A 20,535-nucleotide genomic window follows, 5' to 3' on the forward strand; every position below is an offset into this window, starting at 1 on the left:
ATGTATGATGTGTGATGATCAAATCAGAATTAGTATGTTCATCATTACAAAACGTAAACATTCCTTGTGTCCATTAACCAATTTTTTGCTAACACCCCTCTCCCTGCCCCCTTCCCACCTCTAGTAACCACAACCCTGTTCTCTCCTGAAAGTTCAGCACATGATCATGATTGCTGTTTCTCTTTCTTTTTCTTTTTTTCTTTCTTTCCTTCCTCCCTTCCTCCCTTCCTTCCTTCCTTCTTTCTTTCATTCCCACTATGAGTTAAGGACATGCAGTATTTCTCTTTCTGTGCCTGGCTTGTTTCACATAACATAATTTTCTCTAAGCTCACTCATGTAACTGCAAATGGCAGAATTTCATCCTTTTTTATGGCTGAGCAGTATTCCATTGTGAATTTTACTTATCCAGTCATCCATCAATGGACATTTAGGTTGGTTCCAACTCTTGGCTACTGTAAATAGAGCTGTGATAAAAATAGGGGTGCAGGTATCCCTTCAACATGATGATTTCCATTCCTTTGGGTATACACCCTGCAGTGGGGTTGCTGGATCATATGGGTAGTTCTATCTGTAGTTGTTTGAGGATCCTCCATACTGTTTTCCATAATGGCTGCACTAATTTACAGTCCTACCAACAGTGCAGGAGGGTTCCCCTTTTTCCACATCCTCATCAGCATCTGGTATTCTGTCTTTTTGATAATAGCCTGTCTAACTGGGGTGATATGACATCTCAGTGAGGTTTTGATTTGCATTTCCCTGATGCTTAGTGATGTTGAGCATTTTTTCTTATTGGCCATTTGTATGTCTTCTTTTGAGAAATGCCTATTCAGCTCATTTGCCTATTTTTCAATTGGATTATGTAGCTTTTTACTGTGAAGTTGTTTGAGTTCTGTCTGTGTTCTGGATATTAATCCTTTGTCAGATGTATAGTTTGTAAATATTTTCTCCCATTCTGTAGGCTTTCTTTTCACTCTGTTGACTGTTTACTTTGCTATGCAGATTTTTTATTTGATATAATCCCGCTTGTTTATTTTTCCTTGGAACCATTTCAGGATGTAGGACTGGGCAAAGACTATGTGCACACACAAACACTCACATACTCTCACACACCTCCCTCAACCCAGCTTAGACTTTGCAGTTTACCTGAAGCATCACTCCCTCTGGGAAACCCAGTTTGGCTCCCTAAACTGGGATAATTATTCCTACCACAGTGATCCTCAAAATGTGGTCTCCAGACCAGCAGCATTAGCATCACCTGGACACTTGTGAGAAATGCAAATTCTAACTTCCCATCTCCCTAGACTTATGAGTCAGAAACCCTGAGGGTATAGCCCAGAAATTTTGCTTCCGAAGCCTACAGTTGATTCTGATGCCTGCTAAGTTTTGCAAGCCGCTGCCCTACACTCCAGATCATCCGTCCCTTACCCTGCAGTGGCTCTCCACCTTGATTGCATAGTGGAATACCTGTGGAGTTTCTGCAGTAGTACAAAGCCCACAGAGATTAGATGTAATCATCCTTTACATGATCCCATTGTGCAGCCACGTGAGGAAGCTCTGCCCCGCCATGAGACTTGCCACACACGTCGTTGCAATTGCTCCTTCATTTGTCTGTCCCTTCACCTGCTCAGATCAGGCTGTGCCGAGCTGTCCTGCTCGCCACCACATCCTTGGTGCTGAGCACTGTCAGGGGCCTGGCAAGTGGCCCAGTCACTGCTGCAGAAAAAATGATGAAGTGTGAATGCCTTGTACCCAAGCTTTTCCACCTTTTATTTTTCTTTTGGAATTTTTTTTTTTCCAAAATGTTTTCTGTCTCAGTTCTGGGTGGGTACAGTCCCAATGGAGGGTCAGCTTTCATATCTATATGAATATATATGTACATACATATATATTTAGTACTTTATAAAAATTATTTTCAGTTTCTTAAAGGCAAATGAAAATAAGGCCATTTTTATCTTTGGTATTCAGAGCTTTCGAATTAGAAAGCAAGATATTTATCAAGAAGCTGTGCCTATGGCTGTTCCTACAGAGCCAATTGCTAATGGAACAGCTCCTAGAACTCAGATAATCTGAAATGAAACCATAGTAATTTTCACAAAGGGTGTCTTCTGTATTTATGTTCAAATTATATTTAAAACCTTATTTCCCAATATACACATTTAAGGGGAGTGTGGGCATCTGTATAAATTATTATTTTAATCTTCCTTTGGCACTGGGATTACGAATGCTGATCTTGAATTTACTTTTAAAGTTGTTGGGGAAAAAAACTGCATAATTTAAAAGTCAATTTATTTTAAATCTATCTTGGAAACATTCAAAAATATTTAAAGAGGAACAAATTGTCCTTTTTCAACCAGAATTGAGGTTGAGTATAAAACAGCAAAATCTGTTGAACTGTAAGGATAATACTAGAAGGAAAAAAATACACTTTATGTGTTTAAAAATGATTGTTCTTTTAGATTAAATGTGTGATGCCCCCGACAGCTCCCTCACCTCTCTTTCTCTTTTCCCTGTGATGATAGATAAATAAATAAATAAAGAGTACTTGAAACACTCTGAATTATCCTTGCTGCTAACTCTAATTTAGACAACAATTATTCTTTGTGCCTTATCTTTACATGTTCTAGAAGAATACGCCAGTATGCTATGTGTTTTAAAAACAAAACACAAAGATACAGATCAAAACAACAACAACCACATATGCTATTAAAGAGACTATAGGTGCAGATATTAAAGTCACCCCAGTATTATTTAAATATATGCACCACAAGGGACTAGTGTAACAAAATGATTTTGTTTTCATCACCAACTCACTTGTGAGCCTCTAAGCTCCTCCAGGGCAGGGGCCATGCCTCATTATTCAGAGAACACTTGGTATTAGTAGATGCTCAAAAATTTTTGCTTGCAGTGTCTGACTCCAGCAGATAAAAACAACCCAAGTACAATAGACCTTGGCTTGGGCTAGTTGTCAGAAGGCCAGGGTTCTAGTTCTGCCTTGGTTACTCATTAGTTATCTTGAATAAAATAATCATTCTGAAACTCATTTTCTTCATTTGTAAAACTAAGAAAGTTGGATTGAGTGTCCTCTAAAGGTTCTTCCCTATGACTCATTTTTCAAAGACATCATGAACTTGAACTTGCATCAAATAAATTGAAATATGTGTTTATATAAATAATGCATACGTATCATAAATGCTTACTCACAGTGAATATTACCATTAAAACAAGTTAAGGAAAAAGTTATAAAAATGTGAACGTTTTTGTTGTTTAATAATGTATCCAACTTGAGGAATGTAACCAGGATAAAAGTAAAGGAAACCCCCCTCCCCGCCACAATCAGACCCTCACGAGCACCCTTCCTTACACAGACACATTTTGTCATTGTAAAAAGCTGAGCACCCATCCAAAAATATTCCAACTTACTGGTAAGAGGCTTTTTCTAAATACACACGGTCCCTGCAGCTGTTAAATGAGGCAGGTCTCTTCCGGTGTTTGGTGATTAAAAAGGCTTTTAGACACACTCCAGGTGTCTCCAGTCACATGATCTGCTACATAAGGTATGCAGAGTACTTGGAGAAATTGAGTTTAAAACTTGAAAGATACCTTGGAAATTATTGTCTTAAAGATAAGGAAATAAGTAATTCGACTGATCTTCAGCTATATTATAAACACCCACCTGGGACCTTCTGGCTTACCCCATTTGACTTAAAGAGAAAACACAAAATTGAGATGTTTCAGGTGACCTAGCCTGTGTGCCTCCAGTGGAGAGAGATGGGGACCCTATTCTATTACCAAAGGACATATATTTTCAGAGAAACAATACTGCTGGAAAGTAAAAGAGTCTGAAAGGGGCCAGTGGATATACCACAGGTTACAAGCCATTGTCAATGTGGTCTGAATGCTTGGCAGTAATATTTCCTGACTAGTATAATATCCATAGTTGTTACTTAAGCATTTAAGGAACTTTTAGCTTATTTTTGGTGTGAGTTCTGAACTTTTCTCCAAATGAAGGGAATTGCAACTGCAAAGGATGACCAGGGAACATGATGAGAATATTTAGTTCTGAATACTAGAGGCCTGGCTGGCAGCTAACTAGACTTCTCCTCCTGGATTTTGGAGGTTTTCATTACCTAGCGTCAAGGTGGAAGTCCAGTGAAGTTCAAAAGACCTTATTGGTAGGTCCCAGTGAAAGCTCTGCTCTTAATCTACAGTTTAATCAGCCAGAGATGTGTAGCATTCAAATCACATCGGTAATAACAGTAACAACAACAACTTACCCTGTTAATTCATTTAATTCACACTAATAGACCTCTGAGGTAGATACCATTGTTACCTCTATGTTTAAGTGATGTATCAGTTGAGTTTTGCTGTATAAAAAACCATCCCAAACTTAGTGACTTAAAACCACAACCTTTTATTTTACTCCCAACTCAGCAAGTCAGCTGGGCATTTCTTCTTGCCTGGGCCAGCTGGGCTGATTTCTATGGAGTTCACTCATGTGTCTGAGGACAGCTGGCTTATCAGCTGGCAGCTGTAAAATCAAGAATAGGCTACTTTAGCTGTCTGGCAGGGGGAATGTTGTTGACTGAATGACAGGTGCAGCTAAGCTGTGTATTTTTCATCATCTAGTACACGGGCCCTGCATTCTTCACATGGCAGTTGCAGTGTATTAAAAAGCAGCAAAGCCACTATTTGCAAACACTTTTCAAGTTTCTGATTGTGTCATATCTGTATGATCCTATTGGCCAAAGGAAATCATGTGGCCAAGGCCAGAGTTGATATGGGAGGGGATACCCAAAGACATGGTTACAAGGAGGCAAGAGCCAACCAGGGGTTATTATTGCAACAAGCTACCAAGGATGTGGAAACTGAGACCAAAAAGAAAAACAGATGACAGGCCCAATACCCAAAGGAAATGAAACAGCTACCTGAATTGTAAATGGATAAAGATGTAAAGACTGAAGTAGCTGATTCTGAAGGATTAAAATTCATAACCCTCAAGAGAAACTGGTTTATGACACAAAGAATGATTATATTTTGTAATGATGAATATACTAATTATCCTGATTTGAGCATCACATATTATTGCACACAGGTGTTGATATTCAACTCTGTAGCCCACGGATATGTATAATCATATATTTAAAAAAAAATAATCAGTGAGGATTTTGTTCAGGAAAACCACCCTTGGGAAGCCATTAACCATAGTAAGGGAAATCATGTTAGTGTTTGAACTGCAAGGAAATCAAATAAAAGTCTGAGTCACTTTGGAATTTGTATATTTCTTAGACAGGAGGAAGGGGGTTTGGGGGAATGAAGATGAAGAGAAATTGCAACTGTAAAGGAGATGAAAGAGCCAGTTGCAGTGGCCTTGTTTACAGATAATGCTCCTGTCTCAGGTTCCTGAGGGGGAAATGCCCTTGGATAAGCGCAATCCCTGTCTCCTGACCCAACTCCAACAGAAAATGGGGTGAAGAAGATGTGGGGAATATTTTATGTGAAAAAATAATTTTTAAATTTTACTTTTATCTTTATTTTTATCTTTTATTTCAGTTATATAAATACAGTTACTTTTACCTGGACACCCCAGTTTCTCTCCCTGGCTTGCTAGAAAAATCTTGCCCAGAGTCAGATTCCCAGGTGTCTAGGATGAGCTATAAGGTCCATTTGGTTTTCTCTGTCTAAAGTGCTTTCACTCACTCTTTAAATATCTGATCGTAAATTTCCCTACAAACTGTGGTCTGATCCTGTGGTTCTTTGGCCTGAAAGTAGCACACTTTCAGGCAAAGTAACATAGCATTTTGATTCCTCTAATTCTAATTTATGAAGTCCTCAACATCGTATCAAAGGACAAACGTATAGACCGGCCTAAGCATTTCTTGGAAAACCTATTAGTGTGTAGATTGTTTGGAATGGGATGGAACATGGTGCAGCTCTCACATGCCACATCACATGTATGCAATCATAAAAAGGAGGCCTGGATGCATTTATTTCAATAATCATATATTGAGATTGTTTGAGAACCTATTGCCAAATCTTGTGGGATTAGCATGACAATATGGAATTCAGATGAATCAATTAAATTTATTATGAGAGACAAGAGAAGATTCTGTTTTTTTTTTTTCCTTTTTGTCTTTTTTTTTTCGTGTCCGGCAACGGACCGCAACCCTCGGTGTCGCGCCCGTACCGGACCAGGACCGGCAACGGAATCGCAACCCTCGGCGCTGCGCCCACCCCTCGCTCAGCTAGTGAGTGGGACCCGGTCTGTATGTGGGATCCGAACCCTCGGCGGGAGCGCCGCCGCACTCTCAAGCGGCGCACTATAGCAGTGCACCACCGGGCCGGCCCGTCAAGAGAAGATTCTTACTTCCTCAGAAAATGTTGGTGGCAAGAATACCTGCTCCCCCAATTCCTGCCCAAAGATTTTTAAGCTATGTTTCCCATTAATGCTTGGGAAATCAAGATGGGCAGAGTGTATTCCTAAACTTACAGAACTCCCGCAGAAAGATTCCAAACACAAAGGGAGAAGTAGAGACAGATCCTTGTGCTTCAGAGAAAGAGCAGATTATGGAATTGCCTGAAGTTAGATTTTCCAAATTTCTGTTCAAGCTGGCAAGTAGAGACAACTTTGTGCTCATGGCATTTCCAAGTGCAGGCTACATCTTCAAATATATACTAGTGAGCACAAAGAATTCCTTGGGGGGCCAGCCCGTGGCTCACTCAGTAGAGTGCAGTGCTGATAACACCAAGGCCATGGGTTCGGATCCCATATAGGGATGGCCGGTTAGCTCACTGGGTGAGCGTGGTGCTGACAACACCAAGCCAAGGGTTAAGATCCCCTTACTGGTCATCTTTAAAAAAAAAAAAATTCCTTGGGTTACACCAATGATCCCCAGGGAGTAAGACATGGTGCCTTCCCTTCTCTACCAGTGTCCTTTGTTATGTGCATTCTTTCCTCTTTGCAGAAGACAGCAGAGAAACTGACTAGTCCAATAAAATTGAGTATGAAGGCAATTTGCTAAGTTTCATTAAAAGGAGGCAAGTACATCTCACCAATGAAAACATTCCTGAAAAATACATTTAGCCCCATTTTAGCATCTCCTCTCAAGACGTTCTTATAGTGAGTTTTCCAAAGTAAAATTCTTATAACAACACAATAATCATTTCTTTTATAGAAAACAAAAATCTTGCTTACTTAGTCAAAGGCAAGAGAAAGAGCAGGCTGTCTCTCTTACAAGATGGTCATTTGGACAACGGGTTTATATCCAAATGCCTTCTGCATGTAGGATTGGGGGATGCTCTGCACTGTAAACTTAGTCTTGGGATTTAGTGGGAGTTTTGACTTCCCAGGTTGTGGGAACATGACTTGGGCAGAGGAAATCAACTCAGAAATACCTTGTGAAGGAAAGTGGAGGGATCCTAGAAAGGCGGAGAAAGTGGTAGTTGGTTTCTCCTGGCGCGGATTTCCAGGTATCTATGGGTTTTGGTCACTCTTTCTGGAAGGAGAGGAGGGACATGAGTGGAGATTTCTTCAGATTTTTCACCAACAAAAGCAGAACTTCCCTGACAAGTGAAGAGAGGCTGTAAAAGCTGTCATTCATCCTTGAAATATCTGCTGAGCAAGGCACTATGGAAAACAAAGGCCACGTAGACAAATTCTGTGCTTGTCAAGATTATGGCATGGCGAAGTGAAAATGTGAGAAAGTGAACTCATGCCACAAGTGGAGAAAGAACATGGATCTGGAACAATGGGAAAGTTTATTTCCAGCCAGAAATTACTTCTGAGTTGGGTTGTATGGGACAGGTAGAACACACAGAAGTAGGAAAGCAAAATCCAGAGAGAAGAAATAGAATGGATAAAGGCTTAGAAATGGAAAATCTCCAGGCATTTGTGAGAAACAGCTGGTAGTCTGATTTAGCAAACAGAAGGAAAAATTGGAAGTAATCCTTGGGGATTTTCCTAAAAATGGGAGACAAAGCACACATCTCCAGCTTGTCTGTGGTTAAAAGCTTTCTGAAACATAGAAATTACTGCTCAACATAATAGCTTACAGCAAAAAGTCCTCTAAATTTGGAGAACTCCAACATGTCTGTCTCATTTGTATTCTGAACTCTCCTGCAAATTTCTAATAAAGAGATAAATTTCTAATAAGGAGTCTTAAGGACTTACATCTCTTTATAATAATGTCTCTTATTTATAATAATAGACTTAATTCCTACAACAGGAATTCTCACCCTCGGCACTATTAACATTTTGAACTGTCTAGTTCTTTGTTGGGGGAGGAGGAGAAGATGCTGTCCTATGCATTGTAGGGCGTCTAGCAGCATCTCTGGATTCTATCTACTAAATGTCAGTAGGACCCCACCCCAACCCAGGTATGACAATCAACAATATCCCCAAACATTGCCAAATATCCCCTAGGGGACAAAATTGCCCGCAATTGAGAAACTGTGCTCTATACTGAGTCAGTATGTAAGATAATTTTTCTCCATGCATAGATGGAGAGAACTAAGGTAGGAGATTTAAAAAAAAAAAAAAAAAGCCCTCTGAATTCAAAATGCAAGGAAGGACTCCCTGCATAAAGAATTCATCTTTATTTTTAACTACTTTTTGATGCTACTATGTTATTCAGTATACAGGAATAATGGCCGTAAGAGTCCAGTCATTTACTGTGAAAATTACAGTTATTACATACTACTGATTATTCTTCAAAACTCCTCCTAAAATCACTTATAAAGACTTTAACTCAAAGTATTTCAAAATAAGAATAGCAAGTTAAGTGCTATTTCTACAGAGTGTGAAAGTCAAATTCCAACATTAACATCATTAGGTAGAGGTCTCAGCTTTGGCATTAAATTGCAAAAGGCAGAGAAAGGAGAATTGAAATAGATGGTCTTTAAAGGTCTTTGAGGGCCGGCCCGGTGGCGCACTGCTACAGTGCGCCGCTTGGGAGCGCGGTGGCGCTCCCGCTGAGGGTTCGGATCCCACATACAGACTGGTTCCCGCTCACTGGCTGAGCGAGGTGCGGGCGCAGCACCGAGGGTTGCAATCCCGTTGCCGGTCCTGGTCCAGTGCGGGCGCGACACTGAGGGTTGCGATCCGTTGCCGGACACGAAAAAAGAGAAAAAGGAAAAAAATAAAAATAAAAAAAATAAATAAATAAAGGTCTTTGAACTCTGAATTTTTATTTCAATTCTTTTACTAGAACACCAGAAAAATCAAGAATGAAACGAGGTTTATTGTATCTACTCTAAACAATAATATGGGTTTCTTTCACAAAGAAGTTGAGTCTTTGGAAATATGCCAAAAAATAAAAATTAAAAAAAAAAAAAACATTATTCCAAAAATAAATAATCCATTTTGAAAAACAAAGTAAAATCTTTAAATGATAAACTTGTGCTGCAAGAGTAGGACAAAATTAACAGAAATTTCCATTCATGGTCAAAAATTATTACTACTATTTTAAGATATTATTCTTGATTGTTTATAATGAGTGATTTGGGAACTTTACGAATAAATACAAAGCATTTTTACACCACAATTTTCTGTAACTATCTTTATGTTTTTCTGTCTTTAAATGAAAATCTTTCTGCTGGGTATTGGAATACATAATAGAGTGCCATTAATATCATTCTAAGTAACAATGGTGCTATCATTGAACACATGCTGATTGCAAAAACACATTTATAAAGAAATCCAACCCAGGGCGTGTATGTCCATTGTTAAAACACCTATCCTTAGAATCAGAGATGTCTGTAGGAGAGAGAGATGATGGAAACATTTGTATATGACTACCAAAATGCTGATTAACGATAAATGTCTGACACAGTTCATTTTTGTACACTAAAGTTTCTAAAATCAAAAGTTCTGTATTTCCTTGCCAGTTTGTTTTCTAAAACTAGCATCTTCTGTTAATATATTCATCATTGATTTCTGTTCCTTTAAAGAGTTAACCCCATACATCGAATTAATTTTCCAAAGTAATGACTTCAGTAGGGAGAGGCTTGAAACTTCCAGTATTTCTCCTAATTTTAGTATGTTCATAGTCATTCTATTTTACTGCAAACAACAACAATTATTTAGCTAACATTAATAGGATTTATCCTAGACTACTATCAGGCAGTTTGCAATATTATGAAAAAGTGTCTGCTTCCTCTGGCCCAGATGGCAAAGAGATTCCATCTCATATGCCAGCTCCAAAGGCTGACCTAGATTGAAGTGCTGGAGACCATGAAGCACTCAATCACAGGGATAGCAGGAAAGAGTGTTGTCAGTGATTAGGGCATGTGCGCTGTGTTTGCCAACCTCATAACAAGAGACTGCACCTTTTCTCCCTGGGTTGTGTTCTGAAAGGTTAGTAGTTTATTATACAGTTAAGAGGGCAGGAACTCCAGGCAAAGGGAACAGCATATGCTAAAGCTTGAACCTGTGTTAGAGCATGAGACAAAGCACACATCTCCAGCTTGTCTGTGGTTAAAAGCTTTTCTGAAACATAGAAACTACTGCTTAATCTAATTGCTAAATAGTCAAACAAATATGACTTTGGATAAAGTAAGATAGGCATTGGATGAAAGAAATAAGGATGCTGAGCATAACTATAAAGTAAATAGATACAAACTTCAAAAAGTTTGTGGAAAAATAGAATTAAAAGATAATACATATCAGATCATGAGCATTTATTGTGCAGGACAACAGCAAATTTTAGGCACAATAAACTGTCTAAACATTACCAATTTCTAAATATTTAAATACTGACAAACCCATTTCTTACGGAAGAGATTCTATAATGTGATCTGGACACAGACTTGCATTGATGGAACTAATCCCAATGACTTATTTTTTAAATAACAGACTTCATTTTTAGAGTGGTTTTAGGTTTACAGCAAAATTGCACAGAAAGCAGAAAGGGTTCCCATATACCTGGTCCTCATCCTACCCCTACACACAGTTTCTCCAATACTTTACATCTTGCCTCAGTGTGGCACATTTGTGACATTTAATGAGCCAATATTCACACGTTATTATTAAAGTTCATAGTTTATATTAGGGTTCGTTCTTTATGTTGTGCAGTTCTATGGATTTTGACAAATGCGTAGTGTCCTGTCTCTACCATTACAGAATAGTACAGACTGGTTTTACTGTCTTAAAAATCTCCTGTGTTCCACATATCCATCTCTCCCTTCTCCCCCTGAACTGCTGGCAATCGCTCATCTTCTTACTGTCCGCATAGTTTTGCCTTTTCCAGAATGTCCTATAATTGGAATCATATGGTATGTAGCTTTTTCAGACTGGCGTCTTTCATTTAGCAATATGCAAAAGACCAGTAATACAGGCCTTTCTGTAGCTTGATAGCTCATTTCTTTTTATTACTGAATAATACTACATTGTATGAATGTGCCACAGTTTGTTTATCCATTCACTATTAAAGGAAACTTTGTTTCAATTTGGGGCAATTATAAATAAAGCTGCTATAAACATTTGTGTGCAGGTTTCCATGTGGACTTACATTTTTACTCATTTGAGTAAACACCTAGAAGCACAGTGCTGTGTCATTTGTAAGAAACTACAAGACTGTCTTGCAAGGTGGCTGTACCATTTTGCGTTCCCACCAACAATGAACGAGAGTTCCTGTTATTCCACGTCTTCTCCAGCATTCAGTGTTGTCAGTGTTTTTGATTTCAGCTTTTCTAATAGGTATATTATAGTGGTGTCTCTTTAAATTTGCAGTTCTCTAATGACATATATTAAGCATCTTTTCATATGCTTATTTGCCATCTATCTTCTTTGGTGAAGATTTTGTAATTAGGTTATTTTCTTATTGTTGAGTATTAAGAGTTCTTTGTATATTTTGAATACAAGCCTTTTATCAGACATGTGTTTTGCAAAGTTTTTCCTGGTTTGTGGCTTTTCTTTTCATTCTCTTAACAGTGTCTTTCTCAGAACAAAAGGTTTTATTTTAATAAAGTCCAATTTATCAATTTTTACTTTCATCGATCATTCTTGGGTGTTGTATCTAAAAAGTCATCACCAAACCGAAGGTTACCTAGATTTTCTATGTTATCTTTTAGAAGTTGTATAGTTTTGCAATTTGCATTTAGGTCTCTGATCCATTTCTAATTAGTTGTGAAAGATGTAAGGTCTGTGTAGACTCTTTTTATTTTTATTTTATTTTATTTTATTTGCGTGTGATGTCCGGTTGTCCCAGCAGCATTTGTTAAAAACACTACCCTTTCTCCATTGAATTGCTCTTGCTCCTTTGTCAAAGATCTGTTGACTAAATTTGTGTGAATCTGTTTGTGGGCTCTCTATCCTGTTTCATTGATCTTTTTGTTTATTCTTTCACTGTTAACACTGTCTTGATCACTGTAGCTTTATAGTAAGTTTTAAAGTTGGATAGTGTCACTCCTCTGACTCTATTCTACTTTAATACTGTGTTGACTATTCTGATCTTCTGCTTCTCCATATAAACATTAGAATCAGTTTGTTGATATCCATAAAATAACTTGCTGGGACTTGGAATGGGATAGTATTGATTCTATAGATCAAATTGGAAATAATTGATATCATAATAAGTCTTCTGATCCATAGATGTAAAATACCTTTCCATTTATTTAGATATTATTTGATCTCTTTCACCAGAGTTTTATAGTTTCCCTCACACAGACCTTGTACATATTTTGTTAGATTTGCACCTAAGGTTTTTGTTGTTGTAGTTGCTGTTTTTGTTTTGTTTTGTTGGCACTACTGTAAATGGTCTTGTGTTTTTAATTTCAAATTCTGAATTGGCTATTGCTTATATATAGGAAAGCAATTAACTTTTGTGTATTGTGTATCCTGCAACCTGACTGTAATCATTTATTTAAAAAACCAGAAGTGTTTTTTGTCAATTATTTGGGATTTTCTGTATAGATAGTTATATCATCTGTGAACAGAGATAGTTTTATTTATTCCTTCCCAATCTGTATACCTTTTATTTCTTATTCTTGTCTTATTGCATTAGCTAGGACTTCCAGTGTGATGTTAAATAGGAGTGGAAAGAAGGGATACACACGTCTTGTTTCTCACCATTAAGTATGGTGTTAGTTGTAGGGTTTTTGTAGATGTTCTTTATCCCATTGAGGAAATTCTCTTCTATTCCTAATCTTTATCATGAATGAATTTTTATGAATGGTGTGATAAATTACATTAACTGATTTTTGAATGTTGAACCAACTTGGTAAACCTGGAATAATCCCTCTTGGTTATGGTGTAAAATTGTTTTTAGGGTCTGGTCACTTAGCTCAGTTGGTTAGAGAGTGGCATTACAACACTGAGGTCAAGGGTTTTGATCCCCATACTGGCCAGCCGCACCCCCCCCCCCAAAAAAAGAAAAAGAAATAAATAAAATTGTTTTTACATATTGTTGGATTCAATTTCCTAAAATTTTGTTGAGAATGTTTGCATCTACATTCATGAGAGATATTGGTCTATAATTTTCCTTCATGGTAACATCTGCCTGCTTTAGTATTAGACAATGATGACCTCATTGAATGAGTTAAGAAGTATTCCTTCTGCTTCTATTTTCTGGAGGAGATTATAGAGAATTGATATCATTTTTTCCTTAAATCTTTGGTAAAATCCACTAGTAAAACTATCTGCACCTGATGCTTTCTTCTTTGGAAGGATTTTAATTATTGGTTTGATTTCTTTAATAGATATAGCCCTCCCTACTCAGATTATTTCTCCTTGTACAAGCTTTGGTCAATGATATTTTGAAGTATTATTTCCAGTAGGATCAAGTATATATTCATAATGATGATTACTATGAATTAGTCAAATCATGAAGACGTTCTTGCAAATTAGGAGTTAGAAAAAACTTATCTTTGCTACCAATAAAGGTTCTAATAAATTCTATTGCATATATTTAATCCACTGCAAAAAGTAAGTTTCAGATTTTATTACTGAAAGAAGCATAGAAATTCATTTCAGACTATCAGTGCCAAACAGTGATAAATTAATGAAACATCAACAGCAGTGAGAGGTTTTTCAAGTTTTCACAACTCTTTTTAAGATCAAAAAGCACTATTTCAAAATGGAAGAGTCAGAGCCAAATCATTTTAAAAAGAAAAAAAAATTACTTGTACGGGTTCAAGGGAATCAGACTTCAGAAAGAATGGCTCACCAAACAGGTATTTAGAGGAAAATATACAGAAAATCACCATGGATACTACTTTTATTAGTTTGCTCATGGTGGAAAAGACAAAATCTTATGTGATTATCACATTCAGAAAGGTTTGACATAACTTGCAACATCAGCTATATAGAAGTCAAGAATAAAATTGTCTTTGCTGGTGATCTGGACATATAAGAGATGCTCAATATTTCATTATTTGGGGACCAGAAATTGACAGGGTGACACTGCTATTTTTGGTTAATCATAGGGTACAAAGTGCTTCATCACGATGGAAACAAGAAAGTGTCTTCTTTGTTTCCAGAAGCATAAAGCAAATGTCACTACTACAAAATATATGTAGAATATTTTTTATAACTATTCACTGTTATAAGTAAATAAAATCTCAAGGTTGAATTGTAGACTCTCGGCTACTCTATAAGCCCTTCCTGGTGCAACAGACTGAACTATACTCTTTTCTTGACCTTTCCCATAAATGAAGACAGCTCAAGTTATGTCCATGCCATCCTGATGTTGGCAAGAGGTGGACCCTTGACTATCATATATTTAATGTTTACAATTGTGTATGGCCTAAATATCACTGCTGTAGTTACAGAAACTCTTGTGAAATAATTTTAAAAACTGTTTCTTTGTGGAAGAAAGCCTATTTCTAGTGATTGTGATGGAAATTAATAGAAAATATAGATGTCTAAGAAAGTGATGGTTCTCAGTGGCAAAACATAAGATTTATGAAACAAATGATTGAATCTTTTGCATATATACTCAGGAATTCTCTTCTCTCTCTGGTAAAATTTGGCAGCTTCTTTTTCTTTCTTTTATCTCTCTCCCCCCTCCCCTTCCTCCCTCATTCCCTCCCTATTTTAAAGGGAATGAGGGTGGGGAGGGGGACCTGTATGTGCAAGCCCATACATGCACCCATTACTTCATCTTCTTAAAAGGATTTTAAATTCTGATTCTTTCACTCAATATATTCACTAGCCTTCCTTAAAGATTTAGCTATAAGGAATAAAAGTTGAAGCAAGTGTTTATCTGATAATTATAGTAGGAACTGGATGCTGAGAGAAAAAAGACATCATTACAGTGGCAGGTGAGAAAATTTCCTCATATACAATTTTAACAAGACATTTAGAATGTTTAAAAGGAATTAAGCCAATTCAGGTTATTATTCTTAGTATTCTTTACTAGTTGTTGACTATATATTCCTTACTAACCTAATTTAGCAGGCAACCACAGTCTTTTGAAGGGGCCGTAGAAAAAAATTACCCAATCCATTGATAACAACTTGGTGATAACGTTCTCTCTTTTGATTTCAAAGGTGTCCTTGAATGGCCATTTTGGACAAAACTGGTTGTGGTGGCCATTGGCTTCACAGGAGGTCTCGTCTTCATGTATGTACAGTGTAAAGTCTATGTTCAGCTGTGGCGCAGGCTGAAGGCCTACAACCGCGTGATCTTTGTGCAAAATTGTCCAGACACTGCCAAAAAACTGGAGAAAAATTTCTCGTGTAATATAAACACAGACATCAAGGATGCCGTGGTAGTGCCTGTATCACAAACAGGTACAAATTCACTGCCATCTGCAGAGGGCAGTCCCCCTGAAGTTATACCAGTTTGATGGAACCAGTTGGGAGTTTCTTCACTGAAGAATATCTTTCTAGCCCTCAGCCACTACAAATGACAGAAGTGATCCTGAATTATTCACTCCCTTTTGCTCCTCTTTTCTCCTACTGGCACGTTTTTCCTTACTTTGTTTAAAAAGGAAGAGGGGAAAAATACACCAAATGACCAGGATCCCATGAAGCACAGCCTAAAGTGTGATACGGAAATGGGAAAAGTTTGCCAGAGAATGATTTCAAAGACAATTCAGAATCACTGGAGCAGGAATGCTTTTAGGCAATGATAAAAGATTAAATGGACACATGATATTCTTCACAGTAGCAGGGGAAAGTTCAAGAATACAGACTTGAATTGTAACGTGTATTCCTTCTAGGGTCTTGTATGTTAACTATCTCATCTGGAAATAACAAACATATTTGGTTTTAAGCCTGAAACTGTCTGCATCATCCCTAAGTTACATTGAAAGCAAACTTGGAGGATGCATATTTTGATATGCTTTAACAGCTAATAGATTTTTATGGCTATAGTGGAGTCAGTTATTTTGACAGATGCATGTTTTTTAAAATAGGTGCAATATACATTTGAAAATATTAATAATTGGAATCATGTTTAAATCACGAGCAAAAAAAAAAAAATCCTGAAAATGTTGGGGTTTAATTAGCTCTGTTAAATACCCACAGAAGCCGAAATCAGTTATCAGGTCTTATATTTTATCTCGTTCCTCTAATACAGTGCTGTCCAACAGAAATATGACATGGGCCACAAATGTGAGCCACATATGTAAATTTTAAATCTCCTTGTAGCCCCAATAGAAAAAGTAAAAATAGGTGAAATTAATTTTGATAATTTTTAATTTAACGGTATATATAAAAGTTATTTCAACATCAATATAAAAAATTAAGATAGTTCTTATCTTTTATTTTTCTTCTAACCAAGTCTTCAAAATCCAGTATGTATTTTACAGCACACCTCAATTTGAGTTAATCATATTGGATAGCAGAGCCCTAAAATTAGAGACTAAGCCTCTGCTTCATTTAACAGTTAAATATTTCAAGACATCAGCTTAATTCATTCCTTTATTTCAAAGTCTCACGAATGTTATGATTTTACAAAGCAGTAAATTGATCAAATTAAGCATAGTGGTTTGAAGAGTTAGATGAAGTTAACATTTCTTTAAAGGGAGAAAAAACAAAAGTAAGTATAGAAAGATAAAACAATCTGTATGTAGCAAAGTTATTAACTTCTGTTTGCTACTAGGAAGCACTTATGATAGGGAAATAAAAATTAAATATTTTTGTTGTTAAATCAAAAGTGTAAGGTTTTTTGGTTTTTTTTTTTTTCTTTAAACACATATGAGGTGTCAACTTGACAGATGAGTAGTTATGACCAAGAATCCAGACCTTATTTTAAAAAGCTGACATTATTTATCTTGCATAGTTGGGAAGCAAAAAATTCAACAGATTCTGTGATAAGTAATAAATTGAGTTGTTTAGGTTTGACAATTGATTATTGTGTTCTTTGCATATTCATGTAAAACTGAAGTCTGAATGATATTGCAGTGAACTGAAGATTATAGATATGGTAGCCTGTCAAAGAAAGATACTCTACATAAAAAATGGTGACTTATTTTTGTTAACTGTTGTATTTACTATTGTGAAAAGGCAAAGATGGCCATAAGAACCAAAGTATGGGTATCACATTGCACAAATCTGGGTATCACATTGACGCACTTTGTAATTAGTGTGCTTGTTCTTCACAGATTGTCATAGGAAAAAGGGAAAATAACCTTTAAATAAGGAGAAAGATATTATTACTATTAGTAGTGACTTACACTGAGTCCAAATAGTCCCACTTCCTAGAAATAAAGAAAAGGTAAACAATGTCAAGTGTGTGTGTGTGTGTGTGTGTGTGTGTGTGTGTGTGTGTGTGTGTGTGTGTGTGTGTGTGTGTGTGTGTGTGTGTGTGTGTGTGTGTGTGGCGTATGTGTATTAATGTACATATGCAAGAAAAATGTTAAGGTATCCAGTCAGGAAACAAAAGGTTTAAAACCATCTTTCTTAAAACTTACAGGGATATGGAATAAAGGCACAGGGAGGCCAAAGTTGAGGCAAGTAAATGGAACTAAAAATTCTGCACAGATAAGGACATAAGTGACATTATAAAAAAAAAAACATGAACAATAAACTAAACTTTGTTTTAACTTTTCTTAAATTTCTGTTTTAAAGATCTGAGACAAATACATTTATGAATAACAAAGCTTTGGGTGATTTAACCATAACAACATACCCAAGGGATTTACCTTGATTCAATTTTACTGTTAATTTTCCCACCTACGCTTTTTGCTAATCCATTTTCCTGTGGTGTAGTAATGGCAACATGCTGCTTATGAACACTCCTGGGGAAATAATCTAGTCACCAGCAAACAAAACAATGCTCTGGAAGGAAAAGGATTACTTACCTTGATTATCATGAAAAAAACTTTTTTTAAATTCTGTACAAACCTAAGGAAGACAGATAAATGCAGAGCTCATTTCACAGTGGGAGATGATTGGCTAAAATAAAGTCTCATTTATTAAGGCCTACATGTAACACTAAGAAAATATTTCTAGAGTGAAAAGCAAAGATAAGCATTACTACATTCATGATAAAAGATAACATATTTTCAAACTATACCTAAATTCTGGAAATTAACTTTTATGGGCTTTGACTTTTTTGAAATGAGAAAATAATATAGTTCCCTGGTTAAAATAAAAGTCAACAAACAAAATTGCTATTCTTTTGACCTTTTAAAACCTTGAACTTCTGAATTTAAATCTTTTAAAAAGCTCTTCTTCAGTGTTTGTTTATGGTTCAAACATCTGAAATAACAACATGCATTTAAAACCTAATCTTGATTATTTTCTTTTTACATTTTGTGTGGCAATGGAATATTTGCCCTTTCAAACAATGAAAAGATTTGGCTTTGACTGGTTGGATATACTCCTCAAAAGAAAAACTGCTCTACAGAATTACAGTTTTTTGAGGCATGTTTAAGCAGTAATATGGAATTGAAACAAAGGATTAAAATTGAAGAATGAACTTACAATTGTTAAAAACCCTAGCTTTTTATAATCATGCATCTGTGGTATTATCAATCCCATAAACCACAGACATTGATACTGTTAATTTTTTAACTGAAGAACTGTCACCTTTATTGTATAGGACTAAAGACTAAATAGTAAAAAAATGAAATTCCAATTCTTTTAGAAAGTGAACACCAAAAGACAATTAAGCTTAAATACAAAATCAAACAAAACAAAACAAAACAACAGCAACAACAAAAATTCCAAACAAAAGTGATCCCAACAACTTGGAACACAGCAATGCAGAAGTTGAAGAAAGACAAGTATATATTAAGGAGTTTCTTAATGCCTCAGCATTAAATCTCACTGAGCTGCTGTTACACGTGATTTATAGTCCCAGAGGAGATGGCCTAATAGTAATATTTTATCTAGTTTTGCAAAAGAGCCTTGGCTACCCTTTAAAACATCTATTCTTTGTCTAGAAAATTAGCTCATTAGAACAACATCATTAAGAGAAATTATAAGGGTCAGGGGGTAAAGTAAGAACATTATTCCTTCTGCCCAACATAGTTTACCCTTCTTTGTTTTGAAAAGAGTATTTTGGAACTCAGTAGAGCTCTTAAAAGTTATTACCATCATTATTGTAAGTCATTATATAATAATTGGGAAAGATGAAAACCTTTTTTCTTTCTTAAGTCAGCCCAATGGTGCTATTTTACATATCAATACAGTTAAAGCAAAGTATTGTATTTTGGGCTGCAGTGTTTCCTCCACATTTGACAAAGCCCATTTTGAAACTGGATATTGCATTAAAACAAAAAGTAAAAATTATTTTAACTGTGTGCAATTTTTGAGATTGGGCATTTGTACTTTTTTGGTTTTATCTAATTCTCTTGCATTAACAATTTACTGTTTTGTGAATAATGTGTACTAAGAGAAATTAGGAAAAGAAATAATTATCTGTGAAACACTTTGTATATTAAACAAGTGAACCAAACCTTGGTTGTGGTTTCTATATTTTTTGTCTAACATGCTGCAATTTCTACAGATTTGTATTTGCAATATTCAAACACGTTTGAATTCTTGACTTAAAATTTTACTGTGGTCTGTCTGGGTTTTTAAGCAGGGTTTGAACATATTTATAATTATTTTAAAGCAAACATTCATTGACTAACCCATGACATTGTAGAAAGGACACAAGAGGAAACCAATGGAAATAATCTATATAGAATTTCAAAACCTCTTTTAAAAAATGTTAAAGATAAATCACAATGTAACCTAGAAGGATTTTCTCATGAATAATGCTCGGGTATAGAAAAATAAGAATATAATGGCATTTTTGTACTTAGAGATAATGAAAGAGTAGATTTGTAAGACCAGACTAAAAGCACAATTCTTACTTGATGGGAAGGCTCATCTCGCAAAGACCAGGAGGCACAGAGATGGATGCACAAGCAAGAGGTTTTTATTTCCGGCATGCTGGAGGTCGCCCCGTTTTCAGGACAGGAGCGGCCCCGAGCTCTTAACTCAAGCATCTTTTATACAGTTTGGTAGGCAGGCTTTGGTAACAGGCTGGGTTGTACGCCGTTTATTGGCCACTTTAAGCAATTTTTAAAACCATTGGGCTTTTAGCTTTCGGCGGGCAAAGGAAAGACTGAGGTATTGACCAACGGTCCACCCCCCCCCCCC

The 20,535-nt window shown here is 36.3% G+C and overlaps 1 protein-coding gene across 1 annotated transcript in view; it reads left to right on the forward strand.

Moving 5' to 3' along the window:
- Positions 1–16,610, forward strand: part of MARCH1 (membrane-associated ring finger (C3HC4) 1, E3 ubiquitin protein ligase) — an 88,982-nt gene extending 72,372 nt beyond the window's left edge. Inside the window, exon 4 of the mRNA XM_008581633.1 lies at positions 15,484–16,610. Coding sequence (XP_008579855.1) covers positions 15,484–15,782 — 299 coding nt within the window. The 3' untranslated portion in view covers positions 15,783–16,610. The remainder of the gene's footprint in view (positions 1–15,483) is intronic.
- Positions 16,611–20,535: the final 3,925 nt, after the last annotated feature.

This window comes from Galeopterus variegatus, unplaced genomic scaffold, assembly GCF_000696425.1.
Source record: "Galeopterus variegatus unplaced genomic scaffold, G_variegatus-3.0.2 Scaffold2415, whole genome shotgun sequence".
Classification (NCBI taxonomy): Eukaryota; Metazoa; Chordata; class Mammalia; order Dermoptera; family Cynocephalidae; genus Galeopterus; species Galeopterus variegatus.